Source organism: Phascolarctos cinereus, unplaced genomic scaffold, assembly GCF_003287225.1.
Source record: "Phascolarctos cinereus isolate Bilbo 61053 unplaced genomic scaffold, phaCin_HiC Scaffold_9;HRSCAF=440, whole genome shotgun sequence".
Lineage (NCBI taxonomy): Eukaryota > Metazoa > Chordata > Mammalia > Diprotodontia > Phascolarctidae > Phascolarctos > Phascolarctos cinereus.
In genome coordinates this window covers 85,214,470-85,241,628 of record NW_027556402.1, presented here as the reverse complement: position 1 = coordinate 85,241,628, position 27,159 = coordinate 85,214,470, and the positions used below count along the sequence as shown (strand labels likewise).

At 35.4% G+C, this 27,159-nt stretch overlaps 1 protein-coding gene across 5 annotated transcripts in view; it reads right to left on the bottom strand.

Moving 5' to 3' along the window:
• The window catches only part of NEK1 (NIMA related kinase 1), a 165,437-nt gene that overhangs the window by 112,129 nt on the left and 26,149 nt on the right, over positions 1 to 27,159 (bottom strand). For all 5 annotated transcript variants that reach the window (XM_020997822.2, XM_020997826.2, XM_078148330.1 and 2 more), the window contains 7 exons: positions 25,618 to 25,701; positions 20,174 to 20,241; positions 19,640 to 19,726; positions 16,773 to 16,827; positions 12,952 to 13,152; positions 8,508 to 8,568; positions 1,434 to 1,591 (listed from right to left, as the gene is read on the bottom strand). In XM_020997822.2, the coding sequence (XP_020853481.1) occupies positions 1,434 to 1,591; positions 8,508 to 8,568; positions 12,952 to 13,152; positions 16,773 to 16,827; positions 19,640 to 19,726; positions 20,174 to 20,241; positions 25,618 to 25,701 (714 nt within the window). The remainder of the gene's footprint in view (positions 1 to 1,433; positions 1,592 to 8,507; positions 8,569 to 12,951; positions 13,153 to 16,772; positions 16,828 to 19,639; positions 19,727 to 20,173; positions 20,242 to 25,617; positions 25,702 to 27,159) is intronic.

Genomic DNA, 27,159 nt, shown 5'->3' with positions numbered 1-27,159 from the left:
AAGATATACAAAAAATCTGTAAACACATATAAAACCAAAAGTCACTTTCTAATGGGCAAATGGTCAAAGATTATTTTTTTTAAAGTTCTCAAAAGAAAAATAGCAAACTATTAATAACTATGTGAAATATAACCCTAAGAATAAGAAATTCAAATCAAAACAACCCTGAGATTTCACTTTATAGCGAGTAAACTGGAAATGATCACAAAAGATAGGGCTAGTCAGTGTTGGAGAAGTTGCAGAAAAACAGGTGGAGCTGCAAATTAGTCCAATGAATATAAAGCAATCTAGAATTATACCAAGAAAGTGAATAACATATCTAAATCCTTTGACTCAAAGATTTCACTGGCAAGCATATGTCTCAAGGAAGTAGGTTTCATAAACATTAAATCATGTATAGAAGCACTGTTTTGTAAAAGCAAAAACCTGCAAACAAAGTAGAATCCCACCCAAATGGAAAATAATTATGGTATATAAATATACTGCAATATTACTGTACTGGAAGAAACAACGCCTATGAAAAATACAAAGTAAGTGATGCTAAGTGAAGTGAGCATAACCAGGAGAACATTGTACACAGTAACAGCAACACTGTGTGATGATTAACTATGACACACTTAGCTCTTCTCAGGAATATAAAGATCCAAGACAATTCTAAAAGATTTGTAATGGAAAGTGTGATCCACATCCAGAGGAATAACTATGGAGTCTGAATACAGACCAAAGCATACTATTATCACTTTTTTTTATTTTTTTGCTTTTACTTTCTCGTGGTTTTTCCCTTTTGTTCTGATTCTTCTTTCACAATATGACTCCTGTGGAAATATGTCTAACATGATTATACATGTATAAGTTATATCAGATTGCTTGCTGTCTTGGGAAGGGGGCGAGGGAAGAGAAGGAGGGAGAAAATTTGGAACTCAAAATTTCACAAAAATGAATGTTGCAAACAATCTTTACATGTAATTGGGAAAAAATAAAATACCATTAAGAAAAAAACACTTTAAAATACACAATAAGACGGGAATACTTCTACAAACTGATACAAAGTAAATGGAAACAAGAAAATAATGCATATAATGACTACAACAATGTAAATGTAAAGAACAATACCACTAGCAAAAAAATAAAACTGCAGGCTGTGAAGTTATGACAACTAAGAGTGGCCTCAACCAAGAGATATGAAAATGTATCTAGCTTCCTTAATTGCAAAGAAAGGGGACTATGGGTATAAAATACCACATTTAATATCAGACTTAACTGATGTGCTTGTTAATTTTACTAAACTTTCCTTAACTCTTTGAATCTTTAAGGGTTGGCTGTCTGAGAAAAGAAAAAGGGATATGATAGGGAAAAAAGCAATGTAAAAATAAAAGACAAATAAGAATTAAAAAACCAAATGTTAACAATGCTGTTTATTATATTAATTATACCTGTTTGTATCTTGAAGGTGGCTTCTTTTCGTGGACTTTTTTAGGCATTTCCACCACTTTCTTATGTGTTAAAGGCACTCCATATTTAGCAGCAGGTTTTGTAATTTTCTGTGCTGGAGCAGGAGATACAAAGATCTGTCCCTGAGCTGGTCTTTTGGCTACATAAGAAAACACAAAGACACAAATTATGAAAAAACATCTCTTTTTTTAGGGGCTCTTATCATAATTTTAATTAAAATCCTTTCAGGTTGTAACTCTTGAGTTTTAATCATTTAATTTCCAACCTTTCTTACCAAAGACATCTAGACCCCTTTACTCTGACAATATAATTGCTTCCAGTTCAACTAAATCAATCTAAAGCCATAAACACAAAAACTCAAACACTCAATGCCAACTACAGGGCATAGTTAAGCACTTAATAATGATAGATGATGATGACTGTTCTCTTCTAACAACAAAGCCAATATACCTCACATGAGGAAAATATTCAGGTAAATATACACCAAATTTCAATAGAGAGGGCAATTTGCCAAACCAAGGCAATCAGCTATTAACCTAAAAAAACTATCAATCCGTAGTGTTCTTAAACATTAATTGCATCATTAGTAACAACTATGACATAATTTCAAAAAGATGAATTAGTGCAGATTAAGATTTGTGGCAAAAGAATAAAGATTTTCAACTAAATCTACCTCAATACTTAAAAACAACTGAATGGACTGGTGATCTCACCAATTCAGGAATTCCCTCGAACAATGCAGCTACAGCTCATTTACACCAAGCCACCAAGTATGACTCTTATCCACGTGCTACTAGAAGTCTGCTGGATGACAGTAACACAAGGTGCAGGAAACCTTTGTTTCTTTCTTCAAAATCACAGGGGTGACAGTGGAGCACTCCAGCAACCTGATACTCCCTAATGATACCTCATGAGCATCCCATCTATTCCTTCTTCTATAATTGCTTGAAATCTCATTATCCTTTTCACTAGAGTTCCTCACTGAATAGGTCCTGCAGTTTGCTCACATGTACCACATTCCTTTCTACTGCTCTCTGATACTCATGTTTAATTCTTGAAAGGCAGATGTATAAGTCAAGCAAAAGTGTGGTAAAATGTAAGTACTGAAAAGACAGGCCTTGGTTTTCATGGAAAGCCCGAGATCAGTAAAAGAGCTTTGCCATTTTACCAAAATCAATCCTGATAACTGTTCTTTTGCTCATTTCTGGATTCCGCTCACTTTTCATCTGCACAGTCGGTACAAGATACACATGCTGTTGTAGGGCTTAGCTGAGTGACTGGCACATAGAAGCTTGATGGAGGCAGCTAGGTGGTGCAGTGGATAGAGCACCAGCCCTAAAGTCAGGAGGACCTGAGTTCAAATCTGGCTTCAGATCAAACACTTGACACTTACTAGCTGTGTGACCCTGGGCAAGTCACTTAACCCCAATTGCCTAAAAAACAAACAAACAACAACAACAAAAAACCACACCACATAGAAGCTTGATTTTAAACACTGGCTGGCTGCCTCTGTAAGGTGTCCATCCAAACATATTCTAAAATCTTGGCAACACTCATTTTTCATCCACTTAGTCTTTCTTTGCAGATGAACAGATCAAATTTCATTGTGTGATCACAGATCTATTTTGGGAAGGTTCAACAATGTTCTGGTACTTCTTACAACCAATACAATATCACCTGTAAAGGGGGCATCAGAAGGAACTCTTCATTCATTAGGGAATCCCTACTTGGACTCTGAACTGAAGCTTCTCCACCTGAGTGGTGAATGCCTTTGGCAAACATACATCTCTATTTTATGTCTCAACTAATGTTTATTATGAGAGGGTCATTGAACAAATGTATTTCTGTTGTCACATCTTCCAAGGGATCTTGATATATGGACGGAAAATACTTTGTTATAAAATAGTCTGCAACACAAGGTTTTATTGTGAGGATTTGCATACTGTTAGACCCTAGATGACAGAAACGACTCCCTATTTGACCACTGACTGACAAGCCTATGTTACCAGGAAGTTCCCAATACTGGTTTGGTTTAGTCAGCTACATGTAAGCAAAGAATACAAGGCTCCCCTGATCGTAATTTACCAAACTTCATCCAATTCTGGTATTTAAGGTTAGTAAACTTTCCTAATACAATGCCTTAGTGGTCAATAAGGTGGCGGATCAAAGACTATACACTCAATGCCTGATTGCTTTAAAGGTCCCTTGCTCCCTCAAGCCCTGTGACATCTGCCCACAACAATCAGATAAAAGGACAAAGATCCAGAGATCTGAAGTATGCATTCCACTGTCTGCCTGAGCTACTAGCTAGGGAGCTGCATGCTTGCATACCTGTGAGTAATGAAGTGCTTGACTCATGATCCTTTGAGCACTTGTGTTCTTTGCCTGTACATTACTCACAATATCTTCATATTTATTCTACAAAATCCAATACTTCTTTCAAAATCAAGAAACAATGGAATATTTTATTTTCTACATTTTTCAATTAACTATAAAATGATAAAGATATGGTTCAATATTGAATAAATGCCTTTGGAAGTCTATAAAACCTTCATCAAGGATGAAAATGATTCATGGAAAAACACCTCTCAAAGACTTTGTATAGATGGGAGAATAGACATATGTCAACAGTTAGTGATGTTCTCTTGTTCATCTTTTTTTTCCATTAATAAGGTCTGAGATATTTTACATGCCTTTTGTATCTTCCCCTCCTTCAGATATTGTATATATTAGTATCTCGATATGCTCACAACTGTTTTATCTCAAATAGTTGATCCCTACATATACACAAAGTCTAATCTGGTATTTTTCACTGAAGTGTTCCATGTAGTGCTATTTCTGCCTCCTTTATAAGCATATCTGAAACTGAGATTAGGGCCCAAGTTTGGTGCTTCTATCATCATTTACAGAAAAAAATTTTTTAACAGTTTTTATAAATCTTTTCTGTTTTGTTTTCCCCATTTATAGTTCTCCTGTCATTGTAATCCTTGACTGCCCTCGGGATGACTTTGCTAAACTGAGTATCTTACCAAAGTTTCTTTAAAATAGTTTTACTTTCAATTGCTTCAATCTATTTTATGGAATGACACTGCTCATTATTATCCACCATCTTATATTCTAATCTGGTATCGCCTTTAGCTGCCACATCTTTTTTGTCAGACGTCTGCTAACTAGGGCACTATTCAGGCTCTTTTGGTATTCTTGTTTTGGTAATTAATTGGCAATAGTTAAATTTTTCAACGAAATGATCATAATCTAAGTTGATATCACTTCTGTTGTCTAATTTCAATTACTTATTTAACAAATCAGAGTTAAACTGTTTTAAACATATGTCACAGCTGCTTCTCCTTTCTTCATGGATTCTGATCTTAGCTGCCCAACTACATGCAACAGCCCCCATAATAATGTTTTTTCCCCCTGTCTGTTAAAGTATAATTTATTCTTTCTTTATGATGATATTTGGTGTTTTCCATGTCCACTGCTTAACAATTTTTAAAATTACTCTTTAAGAAAAGAAAAACAAAAGCTTATAAGAAATATAAGGCCAAGTGAAACAAATTCCTGTATTAGCAATGTTGAAAAAAATATGTCTTAATCCGTACTGAGTCCATCTAACATCTCTGTCAGGATGTGGGTGGCATGTTTCATCATTAATCATCTGGAATCACGGTTGATCACTACACTGATTGCACTGATCAGGCTTTCTTAAGTCTTCCAAAGTTGTCTTTACAATGTTTTTCTTAGTATATAAATTATTCGGCTGGTTCTACCCACTTCACTCTGTATCAATTCAGAAAAATTTTCTCGGTTTTCTTTGCAACCACCTCCTTCATAATTTCATATGGCTTAATAATATTCCATTATATTAATAAATCATAATTTGTTCAGCTATAACCCTAAATGCAGCCAGGTGGCACAGTGGATAGAGTGCCAGGCCTAGAGTAAGAAAGACATCTTCCTGAGTTCAAACGCCACCCCAGACACTTACTAGCTATGTGACCCTGGACAAGTCACTTCACCCTGTTTGCCTCATTAGTAAAATGAGCTGGAAAAGGAAAAGGAAAACTATTCCAGTATCTTGGCTAAGAAAACAACAAATGGGGTCATGAAGAGTCAGACACAAATGAAACCACTGAACATCATCATCATCATCACCCCAACAGGCCTTCTCTTACTTTCTAGTTCTTTGCCACCACAAAAAGAACTGCTATGAATACTTTTCTACATATAGGTCTTTTTCTTCCTTCTTTGATCTCTTTGGCATATAAACCTAAAAATGGCATCACTGGATTAAAGAGTATGCACAGTTTAGTAATTTGGGGGGCATAATTTCAAAAATTTTCACTAAAAAATGCACCAACAGTGCATTAATGTACCTCATAGCCCCTCCAGCATTTGTCATTTTCGTCAACTTTGTAAATCCAAAGTGTGAAGTGGAACTTCAGAGTTTTTTTCTTTAAAGGCAATTGGGGTTAAGTGACTTGCCCAGGGTCACACAGCTAGTAAATGTCAAGTGTTTAGTCTGAGGTTGGATTTGAACTCAGGTCCTCCTGACTTCAGGGCCAGTGCTCTATACACTGCACCACCTAGCTGCCCTTCAGAGTTTTTCAATTTGGATTTCTCTAATTATTAGTGATTTGGAACATTTTTTAGATAGCTACTGATAGCTTGGATTTTATCCTTTGAGAACTGCCTGTTCAAATCATTTGACTATTCATCATTTGAGGAACGGCCCTTATTCTCAAAAATTTAAATCAGTTTCCCATATATCTTGAAAATGAGACCTATATCAGAGAAACCTGCTACAGAATTTTTCCCCCCATTACCTGTTTCTCTTCTAATTTTAGCTGCACTGGTTTTGCTTGTGCAAAACCTTTCAAATCTCATATAATCAACATTTTAGCTTCTGTGATCCTCTCTATCTCTTATTTGGCCATGGACTCTTCCCCTTCACATAGATCTAATTAATGATGTCCTCTTTTATGTCTAATGTAAGTCACTTCTCTCTTCTCCCCACAACCCTGCACCTGTGCTTTGCAACTCCTTTATGTATTGTCTCCTCCTCTTAGAATGTTAGCTTGCCCCTTTGAGGACAGGGACTATTTTGTTAGCTTTTTTTTTTTAACTATAGGGCTTAACATCATGCTCGGCATATAGTAGGTGCTTAGTAAATTCATTTCCCCCCCCATTCATTCACATACAGATCTGGGAGTCACCTGCATAGAGATGACATCTGAATTCATAAAAGCTGATATTTACCAAGTAAAAAAAATTGCACAAAAAAAAGAGGGCCCAGGACTGAGCCTTGGGGGGAAACCACAATGACTGGACATGACATATGAGAAGATCCAGAAATAGAGACAGACAAGGAGCAGTCAAACAGGCAGGAGAAGCACCAAAAGAGAGCAGAATCACAAAAAAATCCATAAATGAGCAAATATCAATGGGGCAGCTAGGTGACACAGTAGATAGAGCACTGGCCCTGGAGTCAGGAGGACCTGAGTTCAAATCTGACCTCAGATACATAACACTTACTAGCTGTGTGACTCTGGGCAAGTCACTTAACCCCAATTGCCTCACCAAAAAAAAAAAAGAGAGAGAGAGAGAATATCTGAAAGGAGAATGTGGTCAGCAGAGTCTAATGCTACAAAGAAAGTAATAATGATAACTAAGAAAATCCCATTAGATCTGGCAACTAAGGGATCATTGCTAACTTTAGAGGAACAGTTTCAAATATTAATGTCAAAAGCCAGAATGCAGGAGGCTGACAAGACAGAAAGAAAGTAGAGGTACTAAATGTAGATAGCTTTTTCAAGAAATTTGGTTGAGAAGGGGACAGATTCAGAACAACAGACAGAAGAGATGGTAGGATCTAGTGTTTTCTAAGAACAAAGAGACTTAGGATCTTATATAATTATTAAGAAAGAACTCAGTATATAGGGACAGACTGAGAAATATAATATGACAGTGGACAGTCATCTGCTGGGATAAACAGGGGGAAGTGAACTAAAGCATAGGTAGAGTGGCTGGCCTTTGTAAGGAGAAGGGCCACCTCAGAGACTGGGACGAAGGGAAAAGATAGTAGGGACAATGTCAGAGGGTTGTGAGATAAAGAAAAGGGGAAAAGAGATAGCTCTTGGCAAATTACCTCAATCTAGGTATGGTGGTGGTAGTGAAATGTGAAGCAAGGATTTTAGCTGAGAGTACGGGTTAGGTGGCGTCATGAATGATTTTAAGAGACAAAAAAGAGTTTAGAATATTTGCTGTGGAGCCAGCACAGGAAGGAGAAGAATTACTTTGTCACAGTAAGGACCTAGTTACGGTTACATAACACAGATTTGTAGTAGACTCAATCACGACTTCTCCAAACTCTGGTAACATATTCGTAGGTGCAAAGGAGAAAGATGATGCGAGCAATGCAGAGACGGAGTTTGGCATAGCATGATGCTTGGAGTCAGGACAGAGAATAAGGGCCTTGAAAGAAGACAACAGTGTAAATTTGAACGAGTTTACCAAAGGGTCCAGAACGGAAAAGGAGGAGACAATGGCTAGAGCAAAGGTAATGATCTAAGAAAAATACTGAGAGATGAAAGGACTGGAGGTCACAGAGATGAAGAATAGTGCTAAGAGTAGAAATACATAGGAAAAAATGGAATGATAGAAGATTAAGATCAGATAAAGGAATTTTGGAGTTCTAAAACACTGATTTGGAACAACTGTAGTGATAGCAAAAGCACAGGTGTATAGCTGATATGGAGTAGAGGAGTTGTTCTATTAATTGCTGAAGTAGGAAGTTAGATTACTTGAGGAAACATCAACAAATACATTGGAAGTTTAATCTTACATACTGCCATATTTCAGAACAGATCAGAACCTAAACATTTATGCAGTTTAATGGTCACCTAGCCTAGATTACACAAATTATTTATTGTTGAAACTAAATTATTTTTGTTATTCTATAAGGACATAGATACTGGTTCAAATTATACTATAGTTAAACTAGATTTTTTTTTCCAAAAAAACAGATGAAAAGAATCTGAAGATATGTTGTTTACCTGGTACAGGATGAGCTCCATATTTGTGAAATGCTCTGTGACTAAATTCTTCGGCAATAAGCTTAGATTAAAAAGGGGAGAAATAGTATATAAAAACGTTAGTCTTAAAAAAAAATAGTTAAGTTAATTAGCAAAGAATATAATCTTCTCTATATTTCCTAAATCAATCACATTCAAGTACAAATACAAAATTATAATAAAAAATCAAATAATCCTTTTACCAAATCATATTCATATTCTACTCTAATGTTTCTAAACTCACTTCTTGTTTTTGCCAACACAGATTCCACAAGCTAATGAAACTGTTCTCCCTCACACACATTTGATGCTTATTCCTCCTCTCTGTATTTTAATTTTGTTGCATGTTGTAGTGATAAAGTGGTATAACAATGTAAACGAAAAGAGAATGAAATGAACCCTACTTTCTAGAAAACAGAAAACAAAATGAACTGCCCTCTAAAGAAGAAGTAGGGGATTACAAGGCACAATGTCATATACACTGTCATATGAGATCACTGAACCATATATTTTGCCTCAGTTTTTTCTTTGTTACAAGGAAGATTTCAATTCTAGGTGAAGAGTGAGAGAAAGAGGAGGAGTGGTGGTATTACCAGAAATGACAGTGATATAAAAAACATAAGATCATCAATAAAACATTTTAAAAAATATTTCTTCTCACGGGTAGCTAGGTGACACAGTGGATAGAGCACCAGCCCTGGAGTCAGGAGGACCTGAGTTCAAATCTGGCCTCAGAGAAATAACACTCACTAGCTGTGTGACCCTGGGCAAGTCACTTAACCCCACTGCCTAGGCCCCCCCCCCAAATTCCTTCTCAAACACTATTCCATCTGAATAACATCTCCTTACACACACACACACAGAGCAATAAAAAGAATACTTTCCCTTGTAATAAAAAAACTAATACTGTGATCCCATATGATAGCATATACAATACTGACACCCACAGCCCACATGCTTAGTCTACAATCCAAGGAAAAAGTGTCATCACTGGTCTTTTAGAACCAACATTAGCTGTTATATTTCATCTTAATTCTAATGTATTGTTTTAATTTACATTACTTCAATCATTGTGTATATTATCTTCTTGTATCTATTTTCTTTGATCTTCGTCAGTTCAGACAGGTCTTCCCATTTCCCCCTATACTCCTAATTTCATTTCTTATTATAGAATAAGATTCCACTTCATTCATATGCACAAGTTGTTCAATTATTCTCCAATACTTGTTTCTAGTCTTTTGGTACCACAAAAACAAGTACTGTGAGTGTTTTGGTATATGTGGGAACTGCCTGACTTTCTTAGAATGCTGGGTTAAAAGGTATTAACAATTCAGTCACTCCTCTAAGATAGCTCTCCAAATCGTTAACCAGAAAGAAGTAGCAACTTACAGCTCCAAAGGTATATTAATGTGCCTCTCTCTTATTGCCCTTTGAATGTTTACATTTTTGTAGCCAATTTTAAGAATGTGAGGTAAACAATTGTTTTCATTTACATTACATTATTAATGATACCTGTTTTTCATATGATCGTTCAAAAAATGTATTTCTTCTTTTAAAAACTGTTGATAATTTTGAGCCGCTTGTCTATTACAGAATGGCTCTTATTCATATATTTGCATCAATTCCCCTATATAACTTAACAACCAGACTTTTAGTAGAGATGTCCAATGAAAAGATTCCCTAACTCTCCTCACTTCCTACAACTGTGATTACATATCTTTTTATTCTAGCTGTATTTAAAATTTTTAAATAATGGAATGCATCAATTTTGGCTTTTGTGATCTGCTCTATTCCTTGCTGAGTTGTGGTTTCTCCTTCTAGCCTCAGAACTGAAAGGTATCATCTGCTGTCGTGTTCTAATTTTTTTTATGAAATGATCTTTTATATTCAACCTATCCAATGGAATTCCTACAGAATCCTACTCTTCTTCCTTATGGTATGGAAGTGACATGTAGGTTCAGGATAGTCAGAGAAACAGACTGTGTCTCCTCTTCGAGGTCCAGTCTAGTTAGAGTAGAAGAGGCTCATCACCAGTGAGCTAGCAACTCGGCTAGGCATTCTTAGGCCATGGCAACCCATGACACAAAGAAAATTGCAAAATGACCCTCCATCCTACGTAGTCCCTCATCTGCAGATTACATGGTACAATAATAGAAGAAAGGGCAGAGAGTGCTAAGAATCACATACTTTTACAATCTTCTAAGAACATCAATTTAGTTAGAGGCACTCCTTTTGAGATCACTGTCCTGTGACTAAGAAATGGATAAATTACTGCAGGGACTGAACTGTATTAATCTTGGACAGTTGTTATAAATACAACCAAGAGAAAAAAGGAAGTTGCAGCTAAATGGAAGGATGATGTTTCAAAATTCTCCTTGGAACAGAAAATAACAGAATTGTAAGAACTGGTAAGTCCAAAGGTAACAATAAATATTTCATAATATATTCAGCCATTTTATAATGCAATAGTGAGTATTTGCAAAAACTTATCACCAGCTTATGTGCAAATAAGAGCTTGATAAAACCTCCATTAAATCACCATATATTTTGCATGTGGTAACTCTTCAATGCAAATATGTTCAGAGGGAGGGATGATTAAAAAAATACACTGGGAAATATGGTTCAGGAATAAGAAATGAGAGAGATCAAAGGGTTACAAACTATACAGAAACCTCACGCCTATAAAACAAGAATACATTTCTCAGAGTTGGAAAGCATTGGATGTGATTAGCACCACATAATAAAAAATGAAACTGAATGTATTTTAACAGACATGAAACTACTTGTTACTGATGTAGGGATTCATTCCCAAATCTGCTATTTATTTAGAGTCCCACCACTGACTTGGCTAAAGCAAAATTCCAAATTAATAACAGCCTAGAACAAAATTGAGAAAACATGGCCTGCAATTAAAACAACTCTAAGCAGATCTATTTAAGGAACCTATCAATAGTAGAAATGGGAAACTGAAGAGAATGGAAGAGCTGCTCAGATTTTACTTCCTACGTTCAACTAATATAAATCAAATAACATATAAATAAGATGACCAAAAGAGTACAGAAACCATTTCAGCAAACATTTGATACCCCTGTCAAATCAATAGGTCTGTAGCCAAAGGCATCACGAGTTTAGAATATTTATCCACATGTAAAATATTACAGAGGACAGTGGAAATTCATGAGCAATATTTCTTCATATAATAGTGAGAAGCAATGGAAGAAAAAATGAACTTAAAGAAAGCCTAAAAAGTTAAGTGATTTTAAATGATTATTACTAAGTTATAAGAAACACCTAATAGGAAGAATTATGAGAAGCATGTTATAGACTTATACAAATGGATTCAGAGTAGAGTAAGCAGAACCAGGAGAACAACATACATGCAATTACACAGGAAACAGAAAGAACAAAGAAATGAAACTAGTGGTGGTGTAATTATGACTAAAAAGCTTAGCCCTGGAAAAGGATGGAGAAAATACACCTCTTTTACTTTTCTGCAATATTGCATTCACCATAAGACTCAGCTGATGTGACAGCAACTTCTGCTAAATTGCTTTTTCTTCTTTTTAAATTTTTCATTAAAAGAGATGACTCACTGGGTAGGGAAAGAAGAGGGATATATTCTTGAATTGAGCTGATACAAAAATAAAAGTTATAATTTAAAAATTTTAATATAAATCATTTATGAAATAAAAACAAAAAAATTAAATCTGACAATTTGAGGGACAACAAAATTTGAGGGAAACAAAAAAAGACACAGAAAGATTTTTATAAGACTTTATACTGGCTAAGGCAAACACTTGGACTCTTACACAACTTAATGATCCCAAGCCACTCTCTGAAACAAAGACCTATTCTGTTACACTAAAATTCTATTAGCAATGTTATATGGTTTCAACTCATAAAATATCAAAGATCTGAACGCGAGGGACACTCAAAGGGAGATGGAGAAGTATAGGATGGGCTTATGCAAGATGCAGTACGTAATAAATGGGGCCCTGCATAGCAAAGGCAGCATCAAGAATGTTGTTACAAAAATGTAAAATTGGGGGGGGGTAAGATGGGGCATGACACAGTGAGAGAAGTAACTGATGGAGATCACGCCTTCTCACATGGTATTTGTGAGATGTGTCAAGATATTTAAAGGAAGACCTGTAACATACTGCGAGATTCCCTGTGGCAGATTCAAAGAAATACATAGAAAAGAGTCACATAAGATGGAGCTAGAAAAAAATATGCTTTATGAAGTGCAAAGCTAATAGAACAACTATAACATGTCATTTTAATTTTGGAAAATAACAGTTTAATTCAATTCAAGGAATACGCATTTGCAACCAGCATTGGAGAAGTACTGCATGGCATGTAAACTGTAATGAACCAGCAATTTATTAAATGTCATATCATAATTTTGATCAAATTAAAAACATACCTCAGGTGTAAGAAACTTTTCAATACGTTTAGCTATAAAACTTTTCTCCAATATGGAGTTGACTGATGGTCTCTCCCTAGGATTCCTTTTAAATAAATGAGAAAGTAGACTACGGAGATCATAGGAATAATGCAAGGAAACAGGAGGAAAAGATCCAGAGATGATCTTCAGTACTAGGTTTTTCATACTGCCAGCTTCAAACTAGAATTATAGGGGAAAAAAATGTAAATAAATAGGCCAAATAGGTCCACTTAACAGCAATTATTTTCTACTCCCCCATATTCAATTTTATTTAAAAAAAATTTTAACATTAATTTTTAAATTTTGAGTTCTAAATTCCTTCCCTTCCCCTAGTCCCTCTCCCATCCATTGAGAAGGTAAGTAATATTTCATTATATGTGTGAAGTTATGCAAAACATATTTTCATATTAGCCACATATTGCACTGTTTTCCTAGGTTCCTATCAACTTAGACTATTAACACAATTTCATTTCAAATATTCAATTCCTCGAGTTTTAATGCAAAGTTTACTTGCTTCACTATTACTAGATTTCACGTAGAAGATAATACAATTTCTAACAAAAGCAAATGCTAATATTTAGCTGTAAATGTGTGTTAAGTTTGGGTTTTTTTTTTGATTCAGTAAGCAACAGGGTAAGACTAAGTATTTAACCAGTGTGAAGAACTTGTGTTGACAAAGTCTGACTTTATAACTAGAGGAAAAACTCAGAAAAAGTGAAGAGTATTACCCAAAGGTAGCAAAATCAGTGGCGTAAATTTCTTTCTAGTAGGAAAATAAATGTGTGAACCTTGCCTTCCCAGCTAGAAGCAGAAAATTCTTATGAAGGCAATTGAAGTATATGAACAGATGTTTTTGGCAAAGGCTAACTAATTCTCTTAAATTCTACAAGTTTCTTCCCTCTAAGTTTCATATAAACTGATTATCTTATGCTAATACTATATTACCCTTAAACTGTGGCACTATGAATGCAGAAAAGGCTGAAATGAACTGAGGTCTTTATCAATATTCTAAAGTTTAACAAAATATCACCTCCAATCCATTGAGGCTAAAGGGTGATAGAAATATGGTAGTGGGAATTAAAGTGAACTTAGCTTTAATAAAAAGTAGAAAAATAACTGGAAAATTAAGCCTTGTTTCCCAAGATAATAAAAAGCAAATGTGTCCTGCCTTAAGAAAACTCAATAAAATATAAATTGGGGCAGAGCTGATTATTTGCATATACTTTACAAAAGTATTTACTGAAGCACTCATTTAAAACTGTTCTGTCTAGTGCATTTAAATATGAAATTCAATTTTTAAAAAATTTTATTTCATATACACTTTACATTTCAAACCTTTCAGGAATATTCAAGAAAAGTCTAAAAGCAGGAAAAATATACTTGCTTTTCTATTCTCTAACTCGACTTCATTTTTTTGGGGGGGTGGTTAGGTTAACTTCTACTGATAAACAAAAGGAAACTGGAAAAAAAAACAAAAACAAAAAACACAAACAACTCCCTTCCCCACTAAATTGTAAAACTCAATCCTAATTAGAGATTTTACTAATTTACCAAGAAGAAAATGCATACCACAAGTGGTGTTCTATGTGTCCCACACTGGAGGACTAGTGTAATGGGAAAGCCCTGAAAGGTCTTAGTGGACTAATTAAATCTGCAAATGGCTGTTTTGGTGGTGGTAGCAAAGAGAAGAACAGGACATTTCACGCCTCACTCCCTGCCAGACTAAAAAGTGAGTCAAGGGAAATATACACTGAATTTTCGTTTCCTTCTGGTAGAGGGATGACATAGCTAAAGGGATAAAGAAAAAAAAATTAATCACCCATCCCAATTCAGGCAAAAATGGAACTAGCTGAGTCAGGCAAAGGACATCCAATTCTACCACACTTTGCTAATCATGACTACTCTTTATTACTAAGCTACAACTACCTTTTTGTAAAAAGCCTTTGAAAAGGAAATACGAATATACTTCCACATAACGTTACTCATTGGTTCCACAAAAGCTCTATATTAGGTGAAAAAATGCTGGGGTGGGGTGGAGGGTGAGGAGTGAAAGCACAATTCCACAGGAATAATTATATGAAAGGAAGATATGATCCTGAGCACTAGAATTTGGGCAAAAGAAGCTTAAGAGATATTTATAGATAGCTGAGACTCCATAATTTTTATGATGATAACACTGACTTCTTCCTCCTTCTACAATCCCTGGGAACTGGGAGTTTCTCACTCAGTCAGCAGTCACTTTAAAATATCTGCCCATTTTTTTCTCATCCAGGCTAGAAACTAAGAGGCAGCAAAGTTTAAGGATGAAGAGAGGCAGAGGTGGGAAAGGGCAAGTCAGCTTCCCTAGAGACTTACTAGTGCTATTCCAAATGTGCTCAGCAACTGATTTCTTATACTGTCTCAACTAACAACTATCCCCTGGCAGGGTATTAGCATTATCCAACAGAGGGTAGAGAACACTTTTGTTTCAAGGGACCAGGTAGGGTTTAAATATAAGTGTTTGTAAAGTTATTACAAAACAATTTGGTTGGGACACAGTTGTGCAAAGCTTGCCTTGTTATCTGAGAATACATACACATGGAAAGAACGCATTCTAACTTTTCATACTGCCCATCATATTCTACAGCAGGGCTTCTTAAACTTTTTTCCACTTTTGACTCCTTCAGACCTTCTTAAACTGTTATAAATCTAGATATTTAAGCTTTTTTCTAAAAAAATTTTTAATCTCATTTTAAAAGTATTTAAACCTAGAATAAAGTGTTCTAGCAAAGACACTGTATGGAATCCTTTAACTGATACTAGTTTTAATCTTTAGGAGTCTAGGAAATTAGCCAAATTTTTAAAATTCACATTAAATGAATGAATTTAAAATCACCTTTAAACTCAGCTCTGGGGCTAAATGAGAGACAGCACGGGTGAGTGGACAAAGAGCTAGCCTTAGAATACAAGAGTCCTGGGATCCAATGAAATCCCAGCTCAGATACACCCTAATTGTACGACCCTCTGCAGCTCCCTTAACTGCCCACTGCTCTGACTGCTGACCTGCACTGGTAGAGGCAAGTTCCCTACACCAATAAAATCACAGTCTATCAGGGGTGGGGAACCTTTAGACTCAAGGCCATATGTGGCCATCTAAGTCCTCAAGTGCGGCCCACTGACTGTGCCCCAGCCCTGTTGGCCCTATCTTCATTCCTATCTATAGCTAAGGAATTTGTTAAAAGCAAGCATAAAAATAAATATTAAACTTAGAAAAAGAGTACAGTTATCCCTTCTGCATCATGGGGGTTAGAGGCATGGCACCCCCACAATTTGGAAAATCTGTATAAAATTGTTTGTCCCTCCCTTTGTACCACAGAAGAAGTCTCAATTTTTTCATTTTCTTCCACGGGGTGCTTACAATAGTAAAACACAGGTTGATATTATTCAATACTACACATATATTTTATGCATTTCTGAGTTTCTAAACTTTTTCTGCATTGTCTGCTGGTCTTTATGTGTCATCTGTGGCTTCTGCAAAACTCTCCCAAAACTCCCATTTAATTTCTTATGGTGAACCACAACATATCAAAACCACGATGGCGAAAATTGCAATGTGTAAAGGATAACTGTATATCTAAATACTAATGGCTAATAAAATTAAATTTATGCTTAGGTGAAAATAAGAAAGTCCAAAAATATGATCAACATAAAATTTTACTACCAGTGCTTTGCCACCTTTCAAAAGATGCTAAAGGACAAAAGTAATGAAGATTAAATTTAATTCAATGTAAATAACTTTGAAGTATAAAAAAAATACTTACTGCATGTTTAAGCGTACACATCTCATATAAGACACAACCTAAAGCCCAAATGTCACTAGAAAATAAAAAGCAAGAGATAGTATTTCTATTAAGTTTTTAAAACTTCAAGTTCCTGATTTAAGATAACAAATATATCCCTATCTCCCAACAAAATCAGAACCAAAGCATGCAAGGACACATCCAGGATCGAGGATGATAGATTTGGAGCTAGAAAGCACCAGAAGTCACCTATTCTATCCCAATCTTATTTAATAGATGAGAAAGCTAACACACAGAGATGTGAAATGAGTTGCCTAAAGCCATAAAGGAATAGTTACTATATGGCAAAGTCAGAATTTGAAACTAGGCCTTCTGATTCTCCAAAACCAGTACTCTTTCCACCACACTACACTGAAAAAGTGAATGGATTAATGGCCTCTGAGGTGCTTTCCAGCTCTAGATCTATGTTCCAAAGTAAACCTAAAAACACATGGTCAGTAAATTTTATTTTTAAAAAATTATGATGAAGATAAACACAGCATGCCAATAGAATGGGAAACTCCTTGAAGGCAGGGGACTGTTTTCCTTTTCATCTCTGCATCCACAATATTTTACACACACTTAATAATGTTTGTTGAATTGAACACAGCAACCTTAAATTTCAAATGCTGTAAATTTCAACAAGAAAATGGACAAAATCCAAAGTTGCCATGTACAATTAAAATGGAAACAAAAATGGTTATTTCATTAAAAAACTCACTACCATGTGAAATATTATAGTATAAGGATATTAAGTTTCATATAACTTCTGAATCAAATATAAGAACCAGTTGTACTCAAAGCTAGGTTTAAATAGAGAAGAATAAAATTCATTCTCAGGTGACTTTGGCCTGATGACTTTTCCTCTCACCATAGAAAAGCACATTATAAATTCATAACCCAAATGGCAATTAATTTTGAAGCTATTTATCAAGCTACAAAATTGTAAATGTGATTATATCTTTTAAATTTTAGCTGTGCTACAATGTTAATTTATAAAAGTGCTCATCACAAATCAATGGATTTGGCAAAACTATACTAATAATTTTTATGGAAAAGTGTAAGGCACCTTGAGAGAGAGAATAGAGCAGAAACAATTGCTATTCTAGATTTTCAAAAGCATTTTACAAATGTTATTGACTCAGTAAGATTCCTATCTTAAAGATAAAAACCAATGAAAAAAAATTTGACTCATACTAGGTCAGAGTTGCAGAAATAACATTAAAATTCAGAGGTGTCTATTTTACATACCATTGCTTAAGAGGAAAGGAAAAACTGGTGCTCCTTAATTCAACAAAAATTTAGGCACCTACTGTGTTCAAGGCACTGGTGACACAAAAGATCACAAAGCAGCTTGGGCCAAGAAACTGGTTTTCTATTAAGCGACAGAGAAGCATATGGGAATGCAAAGAATGCGTAAAAGCAATACAAAATAATTTCACAAGGGGGTTAGCTAGGTGGCACAGTGGATACAGCACCAGCCCTGGAGTCAGGAGAACCTGAATTCAAATCCAGTCTTAGACCAGATACTCGACACTTACTAGCTGTGTGACCCTGGGCAAGTCACTTAACCCCAATTGCCTCACAAAAATAATAATAATAATTTCACGAGGATAAGAGTACCAATGCTTAAGGGAGATGGAAGAAATAGGAAATGCCCTTGAGCCATGCTATCTTAAGAAAAATGGGAATTGTAAAGGGGGAACAGATTCCAGACTTGGGGCTGACTACCTGTGCAAAAGGCAGGAGATGGAATGTGTATGTGGACAGCCGGCAAAGAAGTAAAAAAGAGTAATATGTAATAAAACTGAAAGGAACCATATTTTAGAGGTCAGGATGAAAATTCTGAGTTTTGTAACGTTTTGAGTTTATAATGAAGACTAAAATATGGAGTCACAAAAGATTTTTGGATAGGGGAATGAGTCAGATATGTGTTAGGAATATTAATTTGACAATTCTGTGGAGAATGCATCAAAGAGAGAAAGAAAGATGGAGTAAGGATATCAAATAGGAGACTATTTACTCAAGAATTATAAGTCAAATCTCTTCAGAATGAACCCCACTTTGATTGTTTCTTTGCAATATTTGTTTTGACCAAATTAAAGTGCTAGAAGCCATATTTCCAGCTACATAACACTGGAATGAAATCAAGCTAGGATTGTCTTGGCTAGCTCTCCCCCCCACAAAAAGGTACAGAGGCAGCTGTCATACACATACCACCACACTTTTCTTCTTTCCAAGTCCTGAATCTTTTGTGCAGTTTTGTTTTGGGGATAGTTTCAGAATGAAAGTAGATTTTGCTTAAGTAGTTTGAAACAGAAAGGATGAGAAGGATTGAAGAACTGACAATTAAAGAAAAGTCTTCTCTTTACCAATAAGGCAAATATGACCAAATTGCAGACAGAGCTGGAAGGGATTCAAGCCCCTCACTTGACTTGAAGGGTTAAAGTGATTTGTCCAGATTCCACCATTTCTGCCACTGTTCCATGTTGGCTCCTCAAAAACAAGTTCTTTGCTTTAGGGGAGTGATAATTTCCTTGGTCAAGGAAAGAATAGAAGAAGTACTTGTTTGTCCACAGTTATGCAAACTCAAATGAATCCAGGCTTTCATGAGTCACTGATCAGGGCATTTAAGTGGTTTTATGCAGGAAGTCTTCTTTACAGTGGTGTTCACAGTGATGGAATTTTACTCATTCCCACTTTCTATGTGATACCCTCAAACAGATAAAATACTGTGGCAAAGTTACTCAGCCATGCACCTTGCAGACTACAAAGCAGGGTCTTGCAAACTAATGCAGTAAAAAATGGTACAAGATATTTAAATTAAAATCCACATCATGTTTAGGTACCTTTTATTATTATAACGTTTGTTTTCACAGATTTCAGGTGACAGATAGTATGGAGTTCCTATGCAAGTCTGAGATAGTTCAAGGGTACTAGAATAAAAAGAGAAAATTACTGGTTTAACAAGACATTTAACACATTAAAAATGATCACATGCACTATCAACTTTCATTCATGTTTAACTGCCATCAAATTTCTGAAGAATAAAAATTAGGGATGACCTAAAGGACTGTGGACACATACATGGCAGCATGGCCAAGCTGCAGCCTATTATTATCACCAACACTATGCTCAAGAAGGTATCATCCAGGAGATAAAGAATCAGGAGAAAGGCAGGCCAAGGACAGCAGTGAAGAATTGGCCTTGGCACTCACATCATGTTAGAAGCCTCCAGAGCATTAGATCATCTATGGAAGGTCTATGGATCAGCATTAACAGGAATCTCACAGAATGAGAAGGGGTAGAGGGTTTTCAATCTATCCACAATGAGATCACACATCTGCTGAAGCATTCAAGTAACTTCAAAGTAAATATATTACCTATTAAGAACTCTAGCAATTCCAAAGTCCCCTAGCTGTATTATCCCATCTTTGGTTAAAAATATGTTCTGGAAGAGAAGGGGGGAAAAAAGTACTATTAGATATCAATTTTTAAAATCTTTAGATATCTTTAGATAAGTCTGTAGTCTATAGAATTAAAGGAAAAAGTATACTACCTAGTAATTCAGATTAAATAATTTTTCTCTGTAAGACTGTCCTATAACAAAATGAACTCAATGATATGACTCAAGTATAGAAGAATATACTCTTCAGGGAAATCTGTCCCAAAGACTATTTTCAGTTTTCCAACATATTTAACATAATAGTCTTACCCTGTTTCCCGGGTTTTATGAACCAAAGAATTGGATTAATCTCCATGAAACCTGATGAATATTCAAGTAAAGAACTAAAGCACAGATAGCCTTTCATTTCTTTGACAGACATTTTTAATTTTCAGTAATGCCTTAGCAAAACCATTTACAAAGATATCAAGGTATATCAGTTGCCTCATTAATTGAACACAATTAAAAAGTAACCCCATTCTTCCTCTTGTATTATGTATTCTTCCTTGTATTCTCCTCTTGATTATGAAATATTATTCTCATAATATATGTTTGAATGTCAAAGCCTTATTTTGAAAATGTTTATATTTTGTTAAATGATTAGCTAAACGTGTATGAAGCATTTAAAAGATGTTTGCCATGGAGAACAATGACTAAATGAAGAAGATTTCCTGTGATTAAGTAGTAAGATGCTTTGGGTCTAAACTCACGGAACAGTGATTTGTTTAATAGTTCAAAGGCAAATGAAAAGAGGACAGGTTACTTTCTTCACACATTCTGATGTTAGGATTATAAACAAAACTCAAAAGATGGGAAATTTCATAACCTTCAAGAAAGAAAAAAACCTAAAACTGAATTCAGTAATCGGTTTTCCCTGCACAGCAAAACAATACTGATCTAGTTAAATGATGCTGAATGCTGTTTACTGACTATATAACCCAAACCACTCCTTATTAAGACAGCAACATGATGGAGTACCATTTCCTCAAGAGGTAGAAGCTTCTACCTGGGAGCAGTTATTTCTTAGAACACTAATAAATCTCTTTCTTTCAGGTGGCTACTCACTTTATTTGCTCTCCACTATGCAAGTCTTGCTCCTGGGCTGAGAAATTTTCCAGCCCTATCTAGGTAAAGATATTCTATGACCTTCTATAAGGAGAGGACAATATTTCCCATTTTATTTCCACAATGTTTTTTGGTCTCAACAACACAATATGCCAATGAATTCAAGAAGAATGGTATAAAATTATCTGCAGATTTTTTGCTAGATCATACTGATACATAGAGCCTATGAACTTTAATTCAAGTATTTCTTTTCCCTAATTTCATTCCATTGTACTTGACCAGTGAAACCCATATAGGCAGCTAAGTAGTGTAGTGGATAGAGCTCTGGGCCTGGAGTCAGGAAAACTCAACTTCATGAGTTCAAATCTGGCTCAGACACTTACTAGCTGTGTGGCAAATCACTTAACCCTGTTTTGCCTCAGTTTCCTCATCTGTAAAATCAGGGGAAAAAATCTACAAAACCACTCAATTATCTTTGCCAAGAAAACCCCAAATGGGGTCACAAAGAGTTGGACATGACCGCAATGACTGAACAAGTGAAACTTATCTGTCATATTTTTTGCCCATTCACACATTCTTATAGAGTCCACCATATTCTTAGATCTTTCCAATATTGACCAAGAACTAACCAATTCAACTGGGCACTGACCTTTATTTTTAAATCCCTTGCTGCCTTATCTTATTTCCACTCATTCCTTGAGCAATTTTAACCTTGGATTACTTCTATCATAGGCCTCATCCACTCTGCAGACTTGTGGACTGGATTAGTACACATTTATGTTATCTCAATTAGGCCTTGCTCAATCCTGAATGCAAAATATTCCTTGCTCAAGAATCCATTAAATTGGGACTTCAAAATGATTTGGGTGGAGAGATGTCTAAAACAACACCTGTCATTTTGGATATTTCTCTCTAAACACAGCAATATTTAGATTAGTGATAAATTAATAAAAACTGCTTCTTAGAAAGTTTGTGCCTACAACACAGAATACAGTACTAATATTTTTTCTATGGCATTTTTAGACTAGAGAAGAGAATTCTTAAGGTGAATATTTTCAAATATCTAGAGGGTATTCCAAAAGAAGGATTACACTTATTCTGTTTAAAACAAGAGTAGAGAAACTAGGACACTAGGTAGAAGTCTGATTGATGCAAATTTTAGAATATAAAAAAGAACTAAAGCTGTTGAAAAAAACACCTGTTAATTAAAGTCACTGGAAAAAACCCATAAGAAATGGGTTTTCCCTCACTAAATGTGTTAAAGCAGATGGGTGATACTATATGGGGGAATTCATGAATAAGAAAAAAAACTAGACTAGGCAGCTTCTGAAACTCTTCCAAACACAAGTATTTCATGCTCATATTCTTCAGTTTAGCTCTATCACCTTGTTGGCATTTAACTGTTTGAAAAGGCTTAGTATCATTGACAGAGAAATTATATGCACAACTACACAAACTTAGAACTTGAGGGAACTTTAATTACAAATTATCTTGTACAAACCTCTCATTTTACAGAAGACAATGGAGCTCTCACAGAGACTACAGAGGTGCTAAGTGGCAAAGCCAGGCCTGGAACCCTGGCCCTCTCATTCCAAACTGAGCACTTTTTCCACAGTATGCATCATGCTGCCATCTGTACATTTTGCTATGTTGATTATACATAAATATGTTAAATTAACTGGTGCTTATTCCTGGGGAATTCTACTAAAGTCCACTCAGAGAAATATGAATTTATCCACAGGCCTTTGTCAAGTTTGGAAATATTTTTAGGTAGCTGCAATGTGGAAGAAGAAGCCAAGCATAAAAGGGCTTAGTTCATAAACTGATTACTTACTTATTCACTGCCCTAGCTAGTGCTTTAGGTTTGTTAAAAACTGTTGTTTTTATTCTTTGTTGCTCACAAAAGGATGCCATTCAAGAAATATTTTCTATAATGAATCTTGGTTTAAAAATTACTGTAGTTCACCTCAGGGAAGGTGTTTTTATATAGCTGCAGTCCCAGACTTTAAAAATCTAACTCTCATTTTAAATATACACATGAATGCAATCAGATAAGAAAGATCAAAGAATCTGTATTTTTTTAAAAAATACACAATTCAATAACTGAACTCAGTAATAATTATTTATTAAGCTCCTATTACATGCCAGATACTGTGCTAAGCACTAGGGATTCCAAGACAAAAATGAAACATCCTCTGACCTCAAGAAGTTCACATTCTATTAGAAAACATAACATAGGGGGCAGCTAGGTGGCACAGTGGATAGAGCTCCAGCCTTGGAGTCAGGAGGACCTGAGCTCAAATGTAGCCTCAGACATTTGACACTTACTAGCTATGTGACCCTGGGCAAGGCACTTAACCCCGACTGCTTCACCAAAAAGCAAAAACAAAACAAAACAAAAAGGAAACATAGCATGTACACAGAGAAGCAAATATTCTCTCCCCATATGTGTATGCATATGTATAAGTGTATATTATCTATGCACACATAACAATACACATATATAACATACACATATATGTATATACAAATATGAAGTTAGGAACTGAGGAATCAGGAAAAAAGGAGGAATCAGGAAAGGGCTCTTCCACAACATGGCATTTTGTAAGTAGGCATTTTGTAAGTAAGCTAGATGGAGATGGCTATGAAGGGATAGCATTCAAAATTTGGGGGATGACTTATGTAAAGTTTCAGACTAGAGATAGATGGTTACGTTAGGGAAACAGCAATTAGACCAATTGGGCTAGAACAAAATATAAGAAGGGAGAAATATGTAATAAACCTAGTAAAGGTAGGTTTGGGGACAAGACTGTGAGAGAGTAAAATCCAAAGTGAGAATTTGTATTTTACCTTAGAGGCAATTGAAGGAAACATTAAAGCTTCTTGGAAGAGAAGTGACATGGTCAGATCACGTTTTAGGAAAAATACGTTTTGGCAACTGTGTGAAGGGTGCATTGGCAAGGAAACCAGATTCAGTAAAACAATTAGACTACTTAAATTGTCTATCAGAGAGGTGCTGAAAGTCTGAATCATGGCGGTTGTAGTGAAAGTAAAGAAAAAAGGATGAAAAGGAAAGATGCAGTGGAGGATCAGTAAGATTTTGAAGTAGACTGGATATGAGGAATGAGTTAAAGTGAAGAGCTGAAGATGACTTGTAGGTCTCAAACCCAACCACTAGAAAAATGGAAGGAAAGTTGGGAACATGGGTGGGTTTGGCCCAAGTGTTTGTTTTTTTTAACCTGGGATCTGTGGATATATTTTGGGAATCTATAAACTCGGATGGGAAAAAAATCATCTATATTTTCAATAATCTTTATTTTTACTAGCTTCTAACTGAAATTTAGCATGTCCTTCAATTACAAATTTTAAAAACATTCTGAGAAGGGTTCCATAAGCTTTATCTGAAAAAAGTTAAGAACTTCTAATTTAATGGAACAGAAGTAACTTCACCCTTAAAACATACAAAAATCAGAGAATTCTTTCAGAACAACAAATGTTAATATGAAAGTGAATGAATACTGGGTTCAGAATGGGATCTGCTCTGATCTAGAGCTCTGACTCCATATAAACCTCAATCTAGGGCAGCTAATGGAGAGCAGGTAAATATTCTAGAATAAACAAAGAGCTACAGTGGGTGCTGAGTAACCCTTTTCGCCCTTTGCCCTTGACTATGGGGATAAAAAACAACTAAGGTTTACTAAACACAAACCAAAATGAACTTCATGTAAATAAGAAGCAAAAAGAATGTAATGGGGAAAGGACATTAAAAAAAGAAAATATTAATTAAAAACTAAAATATGGGTCTTTTTACTCTGCCTATTGAAAGAGAAAAATGTGAAGGAAAAAAATCAACTAAGAAAGAGATAGCCTCAAACATGAATTCAGAGAGAAGACAGAGTAGAAATGAGGGTGATAAAAAGAAGAGGAAATGGAATGCTCAAAAGGTTCTCTAATGAGTGTCAGCTGGAATAATCTCACCAAAAATTCTACTGTTTTCGAGTATGGACAGTGGTAATAAGCAATTGCTTATTAACACAGTTACATGTAAGCCACCATTTCTATCTGAAATTGTGATTAGCAATCCAGCTTAAGAGCAGAAATTTCTCCACGGAAACAGTTTTCTTGTTTTGTTTTCAGAGTCAAAAGTTTATTTTTCAAATTTACTTTCTTGGGGAATTTTGAAGGTTTTACATGTGTACAAAGCCTGCGGAATCTATGCCAGTCTATAAACCCATTCTACAACACTGTGTAATTAAAATTTAGCATAATTTTGTTTAAAAACTATTCAAGTCTTAGATGTAGAATATATCAACATACCTGTGACTTTATATCTCGATGAAGAATTTTTCTGTCATGCACATGTTTTAGTGCTAAACAAATCTGCACAAACCAGTCCAGGATCTAAACAAAATAATCAATAGTCTCACTTTGAAAAACTGTTTACAATTTACCATAAAGCATTACCTTTGATTAATTATTTTTGGTCTTACTTCATTAAACATTTCTAGGTTAAGATTACTTTTCAACTATAGAAATGGCTGGCCAAAAAAAAAAAAAGGCCATCAACACAATAAGTAATCAGACAACTGGCATTCAAAAAATGTGACCTATTTGCTTTTCTTAAAGTAACAATTTTTAATAGTGTTGCCTTCCCTCTTAGCAAAATGGGCAGCAATGATTTATAACTAGCATGTTAATTTCTTATATGCTAATATGTGCTTTTAAAGTTGTTTGTTGTTGGTTTTTTGTTGTTTTTTTTCACAGTCAAGCTGGCAATGTGATAGTCTTGTGCCCTCAAATTTTCTTCAGCATCTAGTCAACTAGGGCAACATCCTCTGGAAGGCCTAAATCAACCTCTTCCATAAGGAATCTACTCTGTTATAGCTCTGGAACTGTCCTTCTCCTTCCCTGTAAACATACTGTTTCAAGATAATTCCCATCCACACACAACGAGCAACATCAAAGCAGGTCAGAAGTTTCATGCACTAATGTTAGATGTTCAAAGCCCCATTTACAAATGCCATTCCCACTGAACTGCCTGTTTCTAGACTTTCTAGATATTCCTAGTCTTTTGGACACAGCTTGTCTTCCAGGATCAAGCGTTACTTCTTTATAGCACTTCTCTATCCCTCTATACACTAACTGACCCCCTGGTCTTGCCCATTGACTTCTTAGCCCTACACCCTCTGCAAGTAACTTATTTTGTGTGAAAAGGACACTGCCTTTGAAATGTTTCTCAGGGGGCAGCTAGGTGGTGCAGTGGATAGAGCACACCGGCCCTGAAGTCAGGAGTACCTAAGTTCAAATCCGGCCTCAGACCAAACACTTGACACTTAATAGCTGTGTGACCCTGGGCAAGTCACTTAACCCCAACTGCCTTTAAAAAAAAATAAACGTTTCTCATCCACTCGTTTTTTCACCACCCTATTTAAGGATGTAATATGTCATTTGGACCTGTACAAAAGCTTTACCACTAGTAATTCAGTGTACAATCCCCCTCTTCCAGTAAATGCTGCATAACACTGCAAAAAATATTTTCCTAAGCACTTATTTGATCCTGCATTCGTTAGCTCAAAAACCTTCAAGTCTCCTTATTGCCTAAAAAAATAAAGTTAAAATGAATTAGCCTGGTAATCTGACTCCAATCTACTCCTCTACTATACTTGTATATAAAGTCTCTACCTACACCACACAATGCTATCCCCAAATATGACAAAAAATATGCACAACTATGATCATCTCAATGTAGGCAACTCCATTATACTTTGCAACCCTCTCACATTCACTTATTGTTTGTTATTTTTGTCCACATTCTTCCATGAATTCTCCATTGTCTGACACACTAGAAGCCTTCCTTTT